Here is a 19,246-nt window from a genome sequence, read left to right on the forward strand (position 1 = left end):
CAGATTATTCATCCAAATTTGGTACAACGGAGGCTAACAGGTTTTAAAAACCAAACAAAAAAATCGATTTATATGGGAACTGTATATATTTGAAACCAAATCGCTTAAAGAGTGCTAATGTTACTTGAAATTGCAAACGGGCACCTAAGGCCTTTTTGAGATCAAGAAGTGGTTTCGTGTTTTTTTATGTTTTTACCATATTTTGAAATTAGTTCTTGACTTGGGCATCCTTTGTGCCTTGTTTCTAGGCACAAAGCTTATCGGAAGCGATTTTTGTTGTGTTATTTTTTTTTTTGCTATTTTTGCATAAAAATATCACCTCATTTGAAAATTTAAAATTTAATTTTTGTTTTGGTCTTTCTAATGGCAATATAAAACGCCAAATTCAACCAAATTTTATTTTTAATCAATGACGTCGTAGCAAATTCACTCAACAGCACTCAACGATGACATACGTACTCAAACTAATTTTAAAATAAAACTACAAATGTTGCTGTTGATCTTTTTTTGAATGAAAAATCTAAAAGACAGGCATCGCACACACACACACACGCCGTTGACCATGTTACGAAAATTTTCTCACCTAAATGCTAAAATTAAACGAAACAGTGAAATGGAAAAACAAAAGCCAAAAAAAGTAATTTTCCCCTCAAAAAAAAAAAAAAAAGTACCCACAACAAAAGACAAGTGAATCTGAAATCTGTTTCGAATGATTGATTTGGCATTTGCGATTGGCTTTTGTTTCTGCTCATCTGCCGTTTAGACATAAACGTGACAATTTTCCTTTTTGTTTATTTGTTAGGGCTGTGAGTGTATGTGTTTTTTTTTTTATTGTGAACAAAATTTAGAGGATTTAGCAAACGACAAATAGCAAATAGTTGAATTGAAACAAAAATTTTAAAATATTCTCACGACTAACACGTATTAGCATTTAACTAACATTTGGAAGAATTTTATTGGCTTTTTTTAATGGAATTCACTTAAAAAACAATTTGCGAATGTTTACTAATAGTTTAAGTCATCATCATCATCATCCTCCTCCTCATTTGATGTATAGAAAAAAAACTTGGTTTCTGATTTAATAATGCTATGCTTTAATTATTATTTATTAAGCATTTTTATTATGAATACAGGGGTGGTAAGTAATATAAACAACAACAACAAAAAATATTTGGTGGCATATATAAACTCCAAAAAAAAAACCAAAAATACAAAAATAATAATGGTATGGTCTGGCTACAATAATAACAACAATATAAACTATATTAAACAAATAATAATTAATTTTTTATCTTTTTTCTATACAAGTACCTTTTATATATATATAAAAAAAATATATGGTATTGGACAATATACATACGTATAGGTTGTAATCAAAGCACTAATAATAATAATGGTATTATCTACACACCCAATATACACTTAAATGGCATGATATAAAAATAACGGTAAAGGAACAAGTGATATAATCGTAATTTCTTTTGGCTATATTTTTTTTTGAGTATCTCTACTTATACACTTACAAAACAATTATTATTATTGAATAATTTTATATAAAAAACTAATATTTAATTTTGTTTTTTTTTTCTCTAATCATCGTTTAGACAAAACGCAAAATGCCGGCTAAAGGTGGTGGTGCGAAAAAGGAAAATTTAGATGATCTCAAACAGGAGTTAGATATCGATTATCATAAAATCACTCCTGAAGAGCTGTATCAGCGTTTTCAGACACATCCTGAAAATGTAAGTATTTCACTTCATTTTAATATAATATGTGAGTCAAATGTAAGGATATCAAAGAACTAAATCGCGTAAAATACAAAAACAAATTGTGTGGTTCGAATCCTACACAACTTCCAACATAGATCAAGTACTTCAAATCGTATGTATTGGGTTGCCCAAAAAAAAAATCCATTGCGGATTTTTTAATAAAACTTAGAATGAACTTTAATCAAATATACTTTTTTTACACTTTTTTTCTAAAGCAAGCTAAAAGTAACAGCTGATAACTGACAGAAGAAAGAATGCAATTACAGAGTCACAAGCTGTGAACAAATTTGTCAACGCCGACTATATGAAAAATCCGCAATTACTTTTTGGGCAACCCAAAGTTAATAACAAGATGAAAGACAAATTCTAAAACAGTTTTTTTCTTTATTCTTATAAATTATAACATTGGAAGTGATTTAAGATTTGATCTCATTTGGATTATTCGACTACTTTATCATTGTCTCTGCAATCACTTCTATAATCAGCATATCAACATTGTGGCCTCTAGTTTTTTCATCTAATGTTGCAAAACGGCCTCATCTGTTTTTTTACGGCCAGTTCTCATATCCTCTATGTAGGGTCTAGACTTTACAAAGAAAATGAACAAAATAAAGGCTTTTAGGGGCTACACAAGTCAAATAAGCATATCGTTGCGTAGCACAGATTAGGTGTTGGTGCTGAAGATATCAAGTTTGTTTTTCGTAGCAAACTTCAGACAAATTAAGCAATTTGAGCTTTTAGTGGCTATAAAAGTCACATCGGATCATAGGTTTGAATAAGGTTAGGTTGAAAATACGGTGCAGATATTAATCCGCCCCATGCCACTTTGGACATACACCTAAGGCAGTAATCGGCTTGTTGCGCGCTCTAAAAACTATAAAGTAACCTCTAAAAAGAAAATTTTAAGTTAGGAATTCCATGCTACTTACAAAATGCTTAATTGTTTTCAATGCCTCTCCCCTAAGTTGGTTCATGTCTGATATTGTGTCTCCACCTAAGTACCGGTATCTGTTGGACGCTAAAGCCGGGCAATGACAAAGAAAATGCTCCAACGTCTCATCATCTTCCCCGCATGCCCTACACATGCTATCACTTGCCGCACCGATTTTACATAAGTGAGCTCGTAGTCCTAGGGGTCCCGTTATGATACCAATAGCTATACTGACCTCCTTCATGCTTCCTTTCAGTAATAGCCTCGTCTTCTCACGATCTGGATGCCCCCATAGGATTTTCGCCGTCCTACCGACGGAGTGGGCGCATTCGTCGCCCACTCCCTTAACTCGGACTGCGTCGACCCGAAACGTTTCGGGTTAACCAAGTTTATTGACGGCAGTCCTCTGGCCTTCACTGCCTAATCGGCTGCCCTTTCATTTCCCCTTACTCTGTTATGGCCCGGCACCCAAACGATGGGGATTTTGCCATCCTCAGAGAAGGTGTTAATCTCCTTCTCACACTGCAAGACTGTTCGTGACCTTACCGTCCTGGTTGTTATTGCCGTTATGGCAATTTTACCGTCGGTAAAGATATTCAGACTCGACGTCCACAAGTTAGCACCACACCACTTCACGCATTCCATGATCGCCCGTATCTCCGCGTGCAGGACCGTATTATGGTCAGGCAGTCTAAAACAGATGTCAGTCCCTGGGTTCTTAAAGTAAACACCCAGGTCCACTCTGTCCTCTAGGTTTGATCCATCCATGTAACATGATCTTCCAGATGGCAATAGTAGGGTTCGCCGATGGCAGCAATGCCTCGCACTCGACTTCAAGGTTCATCTCAGGTATCCGATTGGAAACCTCTTTCCTTCCTTCCAGGTTTTCTATCGTCGCCTCGATTATACCGCGGTGGTATGAGCGGTCCCCATCCTCAATCTATTCTCCCATCACCTTAAGTCTCATAGCCGCAGTGGCTGCCTCACACTTAATCTGTATGTCAATGGGTCGGATATCTAGAATAATCTCCAGTGCCCTAGTGGGCGTGGTCCTTATCGCTCCGTCTATGGCAAGACAACATGTTCTCTGAACCTGTTGTATGGTCCTTATATTGCACTTTTTCTCCATTGTAGTCCACCAAACTACTAAGGCGTAAGTAAGTATTGGTCTAATCACCTAATCTAATAATCAGGCCCCATTTCGAGCCCACGGCCCGTCTACATAGTGCCCAACATCTGTGAGCCTTCTCAGTACGCTCCTGAATGTGACACTTTTAATTCAGTTTCCTGTCCAAGATCACACCTAAGTATTTGACCTTGTCAGATATCGAAATCGTCTTATTGAGGAAACGTGGTGCGTTAAATGCGCCCACCTTCGTCTTCCTCGTGAACAAGCATATTCTTCTTCGTCTTCTCTGAGTTAACATTGAGACCTCTGGGTCTAGCCCAGTCATATGCCATATGCAAGACCCTTTCGGCCCTTCTGCATAGCTCGTTCGGATCCTTGCCTCTGAGAAGTATTATAACATCGTCTACATAGCAGACGGGTTTAAATCCCTCCTCAGTCAGCATCCGTATTAGGTTGTTGTTGTTGTAGTAGCAGTGTGTGGTGCACTGAGATGGTAGCCCTTGCCGATGAAAGAATTCATCGGGTCAATCCGGTACACACAACCGGCTGCCATGGCTGCCGTAATAGGTCATTTATGGTGGTCACCCATAGGAGTGGCGATAAAATGCTCCCCTGTGGCGTGCCCTGTGTCAAAAAAAAAAAAAAAAAAAATATAGGCAATACCTATTTTTCCACCTATCTAAGTCTTATTTGGTGTGGGTATTGGAAGTCATAAATAGAGGCTGAACGCCTGGGTTCGAATCCTGGCGGGAACATCAGAAAAATTTTCAGCGGTGATTAACCCCTCCTAATTCTGGCGACATTTGTGAGGTACTTTGCCATGTAACCACTTCTCCCCAGAGAGGTGCCGCTCTAGGGGTCGCCGTTCGGACTCGGCTATAAAAAGGAGGTCCCTTATCATTGAGCTTAAAATTGAATCGGACAGCACTAATTGATTTGTGAGAAGTTTGCCCCAGTTCCTTAATGGAATGTTCAAGGGCAAATTTGCATTTGCCAAGTTCAATTTGATGTTGTAACATCATTCAAACTCGATTTTTTACAAATTATACAGATGTCAGTTTATTTGGATATATTTCGATGTTATGATAAACAATTATTTTAAAAGCCTCACATTTTCCCGCAACTCCATTATGGTTTTGTATTATGGTCTGTAAATAAAACAAAACAAGTAAAAGCGGGCCAAATCTTTGGAACTCACCACCATGGATTCTGCTAAAATTGCATGCCAACTAAATTTAGTTGTCAAACCTGCAAAAGTTAAAGCTTCTAGGAACCGAACAAGGATAATCGAGATACCGGTTTATATGGGAGCTATGGGAGGTCGATAACCTGACCGATTTGAACCGTACTTGACACAGCTGTTGGAAGTCTTAACAGAACAAAATTTCAGCCAAATCGGACCAAATTTCTGGCTTCCAGGATCTCAAGAAATCGAATCGGGAGATCTGTTTATATGGGAGCTATTACAGGTTATAGACCGATTTGGACCGTACTTGGCACAGTTGTTGAAAGTCATAACGGAACACCACATGCAAAAGTTCAGCCAAATCGGATGAAAATTGCGGCTTCCAGGCATTCAAGAAGTCAAATCGGAAGATCGGTTTTTATGGGACCTATATATAAATCTGAACCGATATGGCCCTAATATTTGCAATCCCCAACGACCTAAATCAATATTAAGTATCTGTGCAAAATTTCAAGCGACTAGCTTTACGCGTTCGACCGCTATAATGATTTCGACAGACGGACGGACGGACATGGGTGGATCGAATCAAAATGTCCAGACTATCCAGAATATATATACTTTATGGGGTCGCAAATCAATATTTCGAAGTGTAACAAACGGAATGACTAGGTTAGTATACCCCCATCCTATGGCGTTGGGTATTAAAATAGTTGTTGTTGTTTTCGCACATTTGAATACCTACTTTGTGATGAATATTTCTTTATCGCGTAAATGTTACCAAACAATGTATGTGGCTTAGAAATTGTTGTTTGTTTTCTTGTACCTGCCAGCCAGTTGTGTGTTGTTTTAATAATTTTTGTCATTGGACATACCAGCATTTTTGTACAGAAACTTTCAGAATTGCCACTTTCCGAGTTTAACATCCGCACTCTTCCGAGATGTTCAATATATTGATTGCTCTTTGCTCGGTTAAAACAAAAAAGGAAAAAATGTAGTGTGTGAGAATGTGTCTATACCAGTGACGAGCACACAATTGCAATTTTTTGCAAGCCTATGGGTCTGCTTGGGATTATTTTCTTGTGTACAAAGTAATGAGTAAAAGAGTGAGTTTTTGCCAACCACTGGTCTGTATTGCACTCCACTTTACGCAACTAGTGGACACACTCAATAGTTCTCAGGTGAGCTTTCCGCGATGACGATGAACACCAACAAATTGGAGCTCAGAGTTCATCCTGCGCCGAGAGCTTGTAGAATATATTTCTGTTTTCGTGATGCCTTTCTTCTTTCGAGGCTTTTCCATGGTTAATACTCATTCGAAAAACCTATACACAAGATAGTCTACAACTAACTACAGAGTCTTATTTTATGTCTTGTTTCATGACAACTTAGAAGGCTTCACCCACTTCCTTGAATGGGTGTTAGACCTCCAGGTCAAATTTTGTCATGTCTGACAGGGGGAACATTATAGAAAATTTCAAATCACTCAAGTCGTTGATATGATTCTATTTCTGTTTCAAAGACATCGCAGCCTTTCCGTTTTATCCTCTTTTTACTCATAATATGTACTTTTAAACTCGTTATATAGAAAAAAATTAATGAACATTTATTTTTCATGTTTTTTCTCTTCGCAGGGTTTAAGTCATGCCAAGGCTAAGGAAAATTTGGAACGTGATGGCCCAAATGCTCTCACACCACCCAAACAAACACCCGAATGGGTGAAGTTCTGTAAGAATTTGTTTGGTGGTTTCGCTATGTTATTGTGGATTGGTGCTATTTTATGTTTTGTGGCCTATTCCATTCAGGCCAGTACCAGTGAAGAGCCATCAGATGATAATTTATATTTGGGTATCGTACTTTCAGCTGTAGTCATAGTTACCGGTATTTTCTCATACTATCAGGTGAGTTGGCCAAATACATCTTCAAAGTAGAAAATACTAATTTTGTCTCCCTATCTCTCTATCTCCCTCCCTCCCTCTCTTTTCATAGGAATCAAAAAGTTCAAAAATTATGGAATCTTTCAAAAACATGGTTCCCCAATTCGCCACTGTCATACGCGAGGGTGAAAAATTAACTCTCCGTGCCGAAGATTTAGTCTTGGGTGATGTTGTGGAAGTAAAATTCGGCGATCGTATCCCAGCTGATATTCGTATTATTGAGGCTCGTACCTTTAAGGTCGACAACTCCTCGCTGACTGGTGAATCTGAACCACAGTCTCGTGGCCCCGAATTCACACACGAGAATCCCTTGGAAACAAAGAATTTGGCTTTCTTCTCCACCAATGCCGTCGAAGGTACTGCCAAGGGTGTTGTCATCAGCTGTGGTGATCACACTGTGATGGGTCGTATTGCCGGTTTGGCCTCCGGTCTGGATACTGGTGAAACCCCCATTGCCAAGGAAATTCACCATTTCATTCATTTGATTACCGGCGTCGCTGTGTTCTTGGGTGTGACATTCTTCGTCATTGCCTTCATCTTGGGTTACCATTGGTTAGATGCTGTTATTTTCTTGATCGGTATTATTGTCGCTAACGTACCTGAAGGTCTATTGGCTACTGTCACTGTGTGCTTGACATTGACTGCCAAACGTATGGCATCGAAGAACTGTTTGGTGAAGAATTTGGAAGCTGTCGAAACCTTGGGCTCCACTTCGACCATCTGTTCGGATAAGACCGGTACCCTGACCCAGAATCGTATGACTGTCGCTCACATGTGGTTCGACAACCAAATCATTGAGGCCGATACAACAGAAGATCAGTCGGGTGTCCAATACGATAGAACTAGCCCTGGATTCAAGGCGCTCTCTCGCATTGCCACTCTCTGCAACCGTGCTGAATTCAAAGGCGGCCAAGAAGGTGTTCCAATTCTGAAGAAGGAAGTCAGCGGTGATGCTTCCGAAGCTGCTCTCTTGAAGTGTATGGAATTGGCTCTTGGTGACGTCATGAATATCCGCAAACGCAACAAGAAAATGGCCGAAATCCCATTCAACTCCACCAATAAGTATCAGGTCTCAATTCACGAAACCGAAGATCCCTCCGACCCTCGCTACTTGCTTGTCATGAAGGGTGCCCCCGAACGTATCCTGGAACGTTGCTCCACAATTTTCATTAATGGCAAGGAAAAGGTCTTGGACGAAGAGATGAAGGAGGCCTTCAACAATGCCTACATGGAATTGGGAGGTTTGGGCGAACGTGTATTGGGTTTCTGTGATTTCATGTTGCCCTCCGACAAATATCCCACCGGATTCAAATTCAACGTTGACGATGTTAATTTCCCCATCGACAATTTACGTTTCGTTGGCCTGATGTCTATGATTGATCCCCCACGTGCTGCCGTACCCGATGCCGTGGCCAAGTGCCGTTCTGCCGGTATTAAAGTTATCATGGTTACCGGTGATCATCCCATTACTGCCAAGGCTATTGCCAAATCAGTAGGCATCATCTCGGAAGGCAACGAAACTGTTGAAGATATAGCCCAACGTTTGAATATCCCTGTCTCGGAAGTTAATCCACGTGAAGCTAAGGCTGCTGTTGTGCATGGTGCTGAACTTCGTGACGTTAGTTCCGATCAGCTGGATGAAATCTTACGCTACCATACTGAGATTGTATTTGCTCGTACCTCACCCCAACAAAAGTTGATTATTGTTGAGGGTTGCCAACGTATGGGTGCTATTGTGGCTGTAACCGGTGATGGTGTCAACGATTCGCCCGCCTTGAAAAAGGCTGATATTGGAGTTGCTATGGGTATTGCTGGCTCCGATGTATCCAAACAGGTGAGTTTTGATCGAAAGACTAATCATATGCTCTTACTTTTAACATACTGCTTGACAAAACGGGAGTTAAAATGATTTTTTGCCAAATAATTCCCAAACACTAATAAAAAAAAACTAAGGCTGCTGACATGATCTTGTTGGATGACAACTTCGCTTCCATTGTTACTGGCGTTGAGGAGGGTCGTTTGATTTTCGACAACTTGAAGAAATCTATTGCCTATACCTTGACCTCCAACATTCCTGAAATCTCACCTTTCTTGGCTTTCATCTTGTGTGACATCCCCTTGCCCTTGGGTACTGTAACCATTTTGTGCATTGATTTGGGTACTGACATGGTAAGTAGAAGTTCAATTTTTCTTTGGCCTAGCTTTTATGAGAAAAAACAAAAGAAACTTTTTTATATATGCAAATGTATTTTTATGGAAAGTTTTAGCTTTTATAATTCTGGCTACAAATGTACTACAAAGTTGTTATTATAGGGCTAGGTATAAGAGTTATGTGTTATGATGTATGTATACGTAGGTATAAGAAAGAAATATCCTTTTTTAAAACAAACAAAATGTACTTGAATCTTATCATAATGCAAACGAAACACACTATCACTACTACCTACCATATATGCCAACTAAAGATTCCAGCCATTTCGTTGGCCTATGAAGGACCTGAAGCCGACATTATGAAGAGAAGACCCCGTAATCCGGATATTGACAATTTGGTCAATGAAAGGTATAATGAATGAATGTTTTCAAAACCCCGTATAAAGAAAATGTGTAACAAACTGGAGCTAGACTACGTCATCATGTATCGTTGGGCTTATGCAACTGTAGGCTAACCGAGGATAAGACATCTATGGGTTTCAAGGCCTCATCACAGTCCAAGTATTGTATGGTGTCTTGCTAAGCTAGTTTTAAGTTACCAGAAGAAAAGTGAAACCATATGGAAGCTAGTCTTTATATATTATTTTATAAATATTTTTTTTTATAAATTTTTATTTTGATTTAATTTTTTTTTGTTTGTTCTCTTTTTGAGATGTGCTAGTTATTTTTTTTACTATGTTTTAAGTTATTGTTGTTTTGTTTTTAAAATCATCCTTTTTATAAATTTACTCATCGATTATATCTATATATTTTTATATATTCTATTATAAATCTACTCTACTACCATCCATCTACTGCTACAACACTATCTTGTGTTAAAACTCTACACCACCACTACTACTACTACTACTACAACTGTGCCAATGGCTAATGTGCGTGTGTGTGTGTGTCAAATTGTGTGAATTTTTGAATGATGCCAACCCCTATATCCAAACTTTATATATGGGGTCCCCGATTTTTGAACTGCCAACACACACACCCATACATGTACAACACACACACACATACCTTACTCCCAACAACGAACACTATGTATTTGACAACCTGCCTTCCCCAAAACAAACTGAAAAAAAAACACCCCCACTCACATTTTACCTATCCGAAAATGTGTTGTGTGCCGTGTGTTTGTTTTTGTGCTACTACCTCTCTACTACGCTTGTTGTGTTAATCGCTCGTATTTAGGTTCCTGCTATCTCTTTGGCTTATGAAGCTGCTGAAGCCGATATCATGAAGCGTCCACCCCGTGATCCATTCAACGATAAATTGGTCAATTCAAGGTGCCTATACATGTTTTTTTGTTTTTTTTCTTGTATATGTTTCTATGTTAAACTCTTAACCCAAAACCCCCTAAGTGTTCCACGTACCACAATCTAAAACTTTAAACTAAAAACTTACCATTCTAAAACTGTTGTAACCAAAAACCACCCAAAAAAAGTCGGGATTTTCTTTCAGCAAGAACAAACTTGTATGCAAAACCAAATGGTTGGATTGTTAAACGATATTAACCACCTTCCACCCAACACCAACATCATTAACTACCACCTCTACTACCTCTATCTAACATGCATATAATGAATGTGCCCTCACAAAAACCATCGATGTTGTTAACCTCTATATAATATACATGTGTGTGTGTGTGCGTCTCAGCAAATAATGCCAAACCTTAAGTTTTAACATCTCTAACAATTTAGTACTAAACCCGAAAGGAAAGAAAGTTTTACTTTGCCAGCTGTAAAGAAACAAAAATTCATTACCTATAACTCTAACATACACGGGGATTTCTTTTGTAACTTTTTTGGTTATCATATTTTCATTCCATTTAATAACTGAATACTAAAGTCCTTATCTCGGTTTAGGCATCACCATCATCACCGTGGCCCTCATCTTCATTGTAAACTAAGTTTTTTGCATTTCTACTAATTTCGATGTTGTTGTGATTTGTGTTTTAAATCTCTTGCCCCTTCCCCATCACCAAAACTAAAGACCCTCATTATTTTATAACATCTTCGTCAAACAATCAGTCATGTTGATATGACTTGATCCCATATAAAAACTCCATTTTGCACTCGACTTATATTTATAAGAATTGTTTTTTTTTTATTTTTTAAAACAATTTTGTTGATTTTTTGGTTTATCTACGCTCTTATACTGTTTACAGTATAAGTTGTTTTATGCACTTATACAAAACAAAATTAATTTTTTTTGTTTTGAAAATTTGTCTCCAAAGAAATTTAATTCCAATTGGTTTGTTATTGTGTGTATTTTTACCAGTAGATAAATAATATTAAAATTTTTTCGTTATATTTAACATTTTATTTGCCTTACAAGAGTAGGGAACGGAATTTTGTGATAAATTAGTTTATGAAAAAAAATTTTTTTTTTTTTTGATAATTAGTCTATAACTATCAAGAAGAAAAAGTTAGGATTTCTTTGTCGGTTTTAGTCTTTATTTGGAATTTATTTAATTTTGGCATGAAATTCCATTGTCTAAGGATAAATATCCCTAAAAACCATATTTTTCAAGTATATTTGAATATACAGTAGCACAGAAATGTCTGCCTACACCTTTTCACAGATAGCAGTTATGTAAAATGACAGTAACGTAGTTGGCATAAGATTTTACACTAAAAATGTGAACTAATTAAAATACTGGGAACCATGGTAAACAATTTTTGCAACAATAGAAATTTGGCAAAAAAACTATATGGTACAAAAATTTGATTTGAAAAACGTGTTTTTTCAGTGAGGTATGTAGACTTTTCTGTGCCACTGTATATGAGTTGGGAACGGAATTTTTGACTATAAAAATTTTACGTTAGAATTTTTTTTCTTGCTAACCTATGTGTAACAGCAAATTTTGATTTTGTCTTTCATTTTTTTTTTTGACTATTTTACAAAAATTTTTAAAAGAGGAAGGAAATTGATTTTGATTTAGCAAAAAGTGACATTAACGTTTTAGGCTTTATAACGACCGAAGAATGGAATATGTTTCAAAACTCCAAATACTTGGTATTATTGTATATTTGCCTTATAGAATTAGGGAACAGAATTTTTTTGAGTGTTAACAATTTATGACCAAAACATTTTTTTGATAGTAAAAATGTTGCAGAAAAAGTCAGATTTTGTCTTTAGGGTTTTGACTTTCTTATGCAAATTTAACTAGGAAAAGAAAATTAAATTAATTCTAGCATAAAGTTTCGTTGTCTAAGGGTAAACATCCAAAAAATACTGATATTTGGCAGGTTCTACGCAATGGTGAAAAAATCCAAGAACTTTACATTATATATGCCTTTTATATTTGCCTTATAGAATTAGGGAGCGGAATTTATTGAAATTAAAAATTTGTGGAAATTTTTTTATTTTTAGGTTTTCGTCTTTTTTACAACAATTTTTTTTAATAGGAAAAGAAAATAATTTTGATTTAAGCAGAACATTCCGCTGTCTGTAAATATCCAAAAAAGCTTATATGTTAAAAGGTTAGCTTTCATAATGACCAAAGAAAGGAATATGGAAAAAATCCAAGCATTTATACATTTTTATTTCCCTGATGCGATAAGGGAGCGGAATTTTTGACACTTAATTGATGGCCAACAATTTTTTTTGGCCAATCTCCTGGCTCACAAAAACTTTGTTTATAACATAACTCAAAAATTCTTTGGTAGAGATCATCATTTGTTGGAAGCAAATTGGAGCTTCTCTATGGAGCTAAGTTTTATCGATAGGATATTTTTTCGTTTTTTGTCAGAGAATAGGGATTCGAGTTTTTCAGCTTTTGACAAACCGTTTACGGCAGTAATGGGCAATTTAACACAATTGAACAGTACTTCCAACTCCATGTGATTATGTTCTTGCCCATCGCTGGTTTAGCATAATTTTCTCAGTATTCCGTTTCCAAGACTTATGGACTCCATATGAACAAGTTTTGTTTTATTACGATTTTTTTTTTTATTTATTTTCATTTTTACCAGTACCATGATCTAAACTGGGTAGCTTTACATTTATGTGTAGCTTATGCAAAATTGCTTTTTGCATAAATGTTTTTTCCCAATGCCCTTGGACATTTCTTCTTAAAATGCTTATTTTTATAAACGTGTTTATTTTAAGTGTGTAGTCTTTTATAATTAAAATTTTTAGTTTTATTTTAATAAAAAAAATACACACAATGTTGAAAAAATTAAAAAAATAATAATTAGAAAATTTTGTAAATGTAATGCACATATTTAGGTTAAGTGTATTTGTATATTAAAGACTGAAACAATGTAAGATTATGTGAATATATAAATAGTATTAAGATGGTATTTTATATATTTTATAAATATTATTAAATATTACAGTTTCTAATACTCGTTAGGTAGGGTCTTTCTAAGAGTTTTTCTATAAAAAAAAACGAGAATATCATAAATCTTGTATTTTAAGCTTATTTTTTATGCCTTAGGTATTGTAAGGTTGTTTTTATTTTCCTTCTGTGTATTTCTTCTTCCAATTGTATAGAAGAAACCTAAGCTTTTTTATAAACATTAACAATTGTTTTCTTTGTTTTTTATACATTTTTCCCTTCGATTTTACGTTACGTTACGAATATTTAATTTTTGTGTACGTACAAACAACCACAAAAAATACCCAAAATTTGTTTACGGATCTCCAAAAACAAAACTTCAACCTTAAACACTACCTACATACTAAAACGACCATTACCAAAAAAATTCTACTATTACATCATTCTGACAAAACTAACACTTTACACACTAACAAACAAAAACTTGTAAAAAATTACAAATCCGTTTCAAAAACAAAAACCCTTGAAACACTATGATAACTGCTACTGCCCGATTTGTAAATGCATCTGTACACTAAACTCCCGTTTGAAACGAAAAAAACTATTGGCTATCTTCGAACTATCGTATCCGTATCCAATCTTGTGTTGCGTGCCTTGTACAAAAAAAAACACACACACCCCCTCGCCCCGTAATAGGTACCTGCCATTTCCCTAGCCTATGAAGAAGCTGAATCAGATATTATGAAACGTCAGCCCAGGAATCCATTTTGCGATAAACTGGTCAACGAAAGGTAAAGTTTTTCTTTGTGTCATCAAAAGCATTTTTTCCTCAAACAGAAAAAATTCAAATAAAAAAAAATAAAATAAACCCAACAACCAACCAACCGACAGTCTATAAGATAAATTCAAATAAAAAAAAAGAAAAGTACAACAACCAACCAAACCAAGCAAAGCAAGATAAAAAAAACGACACCACCCAGCGAGCTGCTAGCAAAAGCTCTTTTTCACCTTACCAACAGGTTTTTGTAAAGCCTATCAAATATTCAAAATATATTTGCCCTTAGCCTTTTTCTCTCTCTCTCTCTTTTTAACTCTCCACTTAATTATTCGCAACGGCAATAACCATAAGTAAAAAATGCCATAAATTATCAAACCTTTTTTACACCCTTTTTTGAGTAATACGATTTTTTGCCCTTCTTCTCAAAGTATTTGCATTAAGTCTCTTTTTTCAACTCAACAAATGCGTAATATATATTTTTTTAAAATCTTCTACTAAAGCTCTTCAAAGAGAGCTTTCAATATTCCCACCCATAATTTTCTTTGTCATATTCCTCTTTTTTATACAAAATATATTTTTTCTATTTCTTATTTTTTTACTTAAAAGCAAAGTACATTTTATTATATTCTCTATAAAGTTTTGTCAGAATATAGCTTTTTCAATAATATTTTTTAAGTAGCTTAATTTAAAAAAAAAACTTTTAAAGATTCCTTGAGCCTATAGAAACATTAAAGAAATCAAAGGAAATCAAGTTTGAGGGGACTAGAAAAAACATGACATCCTAAAAATAGGCAACGAAATTTGAAATTCCTTAACTTAACCCATTTTGTACCATTGGCCGAGATGTCGAACAGAAATTATAGGGGTTTTCACGACAGAATAATAATTAAAAATATTTGCTGGTTGATTTATTAAAATTTTTTTATGTTGCAATGAAATTAAGAATGATACCTGCACTATCTGTTCTTAATATTTTTACTCCATATCTCCCTCTTTAAGATATTACAGGGCGGGCATAAAAATAGTCTTAAAATAGCTCAAATTAGATTGGTACAAAATGGATTAAGTTGATTTCTGGATCCTCTGCTCTATAATTTCCTGGTTTATCTTAGCCCATAACAAATGAATTTTCATTTGTAAGCGCGACACTCAGGACGACTTGATCTCGCATTAGGTTAGGTTTAAGTTGCAGTCAGTCTTAATAAGACGTTTTCGTTCATTGTGATACCACAGGAACAGGAGAAGGAAGATGCCTTCTAGTTCCTACCGTTGAACCATCCATATCACTTAAAAAGCCCAACTACTTGCGAATGTTCACATCCTCTAAATCAGACAATTCTGTCCGAATTTTGTTCGATCAGACAGTGACCTGTCATGACGGAAACTACATGAATACCGCTTATGGCGGTATTGAGTAACAATCTCGTACTTAAACGTTTGGCATGCAATTCAAAACTAGCGTATAAAGGGTATAGAAATTGTATTTTATTTAGATTGAAATAAATATCCCATAATTAGCTTCGGGCCGACAGGTATTAAGCTTGAGAAAAACGCACCGGTAATGATGAGGGACCCGTGCTATCCCTTGAAACTACTCAGAGGAGTTGTTCACTAATGATGTGTTGTCTGTAACTTGTTTAGCAGTTTCATTTTAATATACATATATAATTTTTTTGAATAAAATAAGGTTATTTTATACAGTACCTTTGTATACAGTACGTGTTTACAGTACATTGATGCAGGCATTAATGCGTAGTAATTTTATGTACAGTGCCTTAATATACGAATGTTTGTATTAATTTTATACAGTACTTTTTGTAAGTACAATTAGTAATCCAAAACGCCTAGGATATACGGCGTTAAATCAAGGCTGTCACAATGTCGGTATACATTGCTTGATCAAAAAGAGCACCAGCACAGATGGGAAGTTTGAAGGGTTAGGTAGGCTTAGGGGTTTATAGCAAAAAAATCCTAAAAGATTTCTTTAATGTTTAGATGGCTTAAAATAGATTAATTTTTTAATCCTAGTTTTTTACAGCATATTTGGTTTGCGTTGGTTTTTTGGTATAGATTTTTTTTTAAGTAATTTTTTTATTAAATTTTTTGTTTTTGGTTTGCGTTGGTAATTTATTAAACATTTTAATAGTATTATTTTAATATAATAATTTATGTTGCTTTAAATTTTATTTGTTTTTTTAATAAGTTGTAATTCTTTTATGTTTTATAAAAATTAAAAAAATTGGCTTCTATTTTATAAAATCATAATTTCTAAAAGCTTTAAATTTTGTGCTTTTAGTGTAGCTTTTTTATTTTTTTTATGTTTCAATTTTTTTCTATGTAGCTTTATTTTTTACAAATATCTCCCTTTTAAATCTCCCTTTTTGAATTTTTTTTTTTAAAGAAAAGTACTCCTTAATATATAACTATAGAAACACAAAGAAAAACTACAATATCTTCTCCTATATATATATTTAAAAAAAATATTTGTTAGCCAATATTTATGCTAGAACAACTTTTTTCCTTCTCTCTTCACCATATATATAAACTACTACAACTATAACTACTTAACATTAACATATTCATATCTAAGAATATTACAAAAAAATTAACAATTTTTCTTTTGAAATTCAATTCAATGATCTTAACCTTCAAAATATTTGAAACCGCCTTACCAAACGTTTTTCACCAGCCCCTGATAAACCAGAAAAATAGCTATCAAAAATTATAAATCACTTCACCTTTGATCTCCACGAATCAAATTCACTACCTATAGTACTGTCTCTTTCTCTCTCTCTCTCTCTCTATCTTTGAATCAAAGATATACTTATCATATGCTCGTTGATATTATTTTTTAACTAAAGCTGTCTCTCTGTCTCTTACTCTTTATTATTTCTTTTTTTCATATATAAAATATAAATATACTTATTCTTATATATTATATAACATATTTTCTATATAATAATGCCTTATATGAAAAAAAACACATATACTTTGCTCCAACTTTTTCTTCTCAACATCTTTCAAAGAACTTTTGGCTTAAGTCCCTCCATCGAATAACTTAAGTATTTCTTTAGGGGAGTTTCTTATGTTTAAGGGATAACAAGACAATTTGTTGAAGTGTATTTTTGAAAAGTATTATAGCTAGGATTTTTGGTAGTGTTTAAAAAATTTAAATAATGCAAAACAACAAAAAAAGCTGAAGATCTTTTCTACGTGTTAAGTGTTTAACAGTTTTGTGATTTTTTACTTCGGAAAAATGTTCCCCAAAGATTGAATGGTATTGGCGGCAATATCAAGTAAAGTGGTACAGTCCTTTCTGTCAACTGAAGTTCGGTTGCAATCCATAATCGACCTATAAACCTTGCATACATTGTGGGAGTATTTCCAATGCGTTGGAAGTTTGCGAACTTTTAACCAATCCCCAATTACCGACCTAAACCAACATGCTCCGCGCTTTCCAATGTTATGGAGAGCATATAACCACCATCTTGCTAAATACTTACAATGGTCGATCCACAGAATGAGTAAGATTGTAGCTGTGGATATCTCCAAGGCATTTGAAAGGGTTGTCTGCTCTATTTCGTTCGAATTATATCGAGTTTGGTTTCTGACGGCAGATGGGATCTGTTCCGATGAATATAAATTGACCGAAGAAGTACCACAAGCTTTTATGCTTTCTACCTCTCTTTTTCTTATTTTTATTGAAGATCTTATTCGTTCTCAGATAACAGTAATCTCTGTTATTCTAATTTATTTGATCATAAGCCAAGTTTTTGAGAGTTAGGAGGCGAAATATAAGAAACGCTCAAGAATTGCTGGCCATATCTGTGTGGGTCGAGTAAAATGAATTTCATATAAGTAAGACAGTGGTGTTTGTAGTCGATGACATATAACAATCATCAATATCTATGGGCAGTATGGATATTAAAGGTCAGCCAATCGCCAGTTTGTATCGGGCATACTAACAAGGAAATCGGGAATATCGGGCATACTAACAAGGAAACACAGTTTCTTCCTTAAGTTTCCTTAACCTCATGGAATTGATGGCAGCAATTTCTCTGTGATGCTGTCCACTAGATATAACTAGGGGTAACGCCCCACCTCAAACGGACATATGGTCCCATCGGTACAATGTAAATTAAAAAAAAAAAAAATAAGGCCCAACTGTCAGGGGCCCATGGATGGGGGTCATCTACCAAACATGAATGGGGGTTTATTCTTTTTGTCAAACCATTTGCAATACATCGAATATCCACTTCGGACCCAAAAAAGTAAATATCGAGTTTTCCAATAACCACTTTAGTTGGTTTTTTTTTCTCCAAAGTGGAGTCAAGCTTATTGGCCATGGGAATTATGTTAAGTTGGAAGATTAGATTATTGAAAAGTTACTGAAAAGAATAACTTTTGAGATATTATAACTTTATTATCAGCTTGAGGTACAATCAAAACATTTATGAGTGGAACTCGACTTTGTTCATATGACAACTGCTGGAACCCAATTTTCGATGACTCGGCAATACATTTCAGCCGAAACGGTTGCTATTTCTCGTTCAACGTTGAATCTGAGCTCTTCCAAAATCTTCGGCTATGTTTGCACAGAAATGTTTTAGGCCTCACGGCATCCGTAATCAATACCGCCCATATCGGTCTAAATTTGTATATAGCCGGGAGATATAACTATCTCCCGATTAAAGGTCTCGGGCCCATAAATATCACATTTATTGTGCGATTTCGCTGAAATTTGAAACAGTGACTGTAAGCTCTTCGACATCCGTGTCATACATATATAGTTTAGACCAATATTGAACCAAAACTGAACAGTGGCCTGTATTTATTGGACCACTCAATGTCCGTGCCGTATTTGGTCCAAATCGGAGCATATTTCGATATAGCTGCTATGGCTGCATAAGTAATGCATTTTTCACTGAAATATATAGGGAAAGGTGGTTTACATGTACACCTCCAGGTGGTGGGTATCCGAAGTTTGGTCCGGTCGAACTTTATGCTTTTTTATTTGTTCCACTTTAAGCTC

The 19,246-nt window shown here is 35.3% G+C and overlaps 1 protein-coding gene across 7 annotated transcripts in view; it reads left to right on the forward strand.

Annotated features, from left to right (window-relative positions):
* The window catches only part of LOC106093479 (sodium/potassium-transporting ATPase subunit alpha), a 189,181-nt gene that overhangs the window by 151,420 nt on the left and 18,515 nt on the right, over positions 1-19,246 (forward strand). For 4 of the 7 annotated variants that reach the window (XM_059362889.1, XM_059362893.1, XM_059362895.1 and 1 more), the window contains 5 exons: positions 1,605-1,742; positions 6,647-6,913; positions 7,002-8,783; positions 8,903-9,118; positions 10,343-10,437. In XM_059362889.1, the coding sequence (XP_059218872.1) occupies positions 1,605-1,742; positions 6,647-6,913; positions 7,002-8,783; positions 8,903-9,118; positions 10,343-10,437 (2,498 nt within the window). Of the gene's footprint in view, positions 1-1,604; positions 1,743-6,646; positions 6,914-7,001; positions 8,784-8,902; positions 9,119-9,414; positions 9,510-10,342; positions 10,438-14,132; positions 14,228-19,246 lie in introns of all 7 variants that reach the window. The other 3 variants (XM_059362890.1, XM_059362891.1, XM_059362892.1) reach the window with 3 other exon arrangements.

This window comes from Stomoxys calcitrans, chromosome 2 (assembly GCF_963082655.1).
Source record: "Stomoxys calcitrans chromosome 2, idStoCalc2.1, whole genome shotgun sequence".
Classification (NCBI taxonomy): domain Eukaryota; kingdom Metazoa; phylum Arthropoda; class Insecta; order Diptera; family Muscidae; genus Stomoxys; species Stomoxys calcitrans.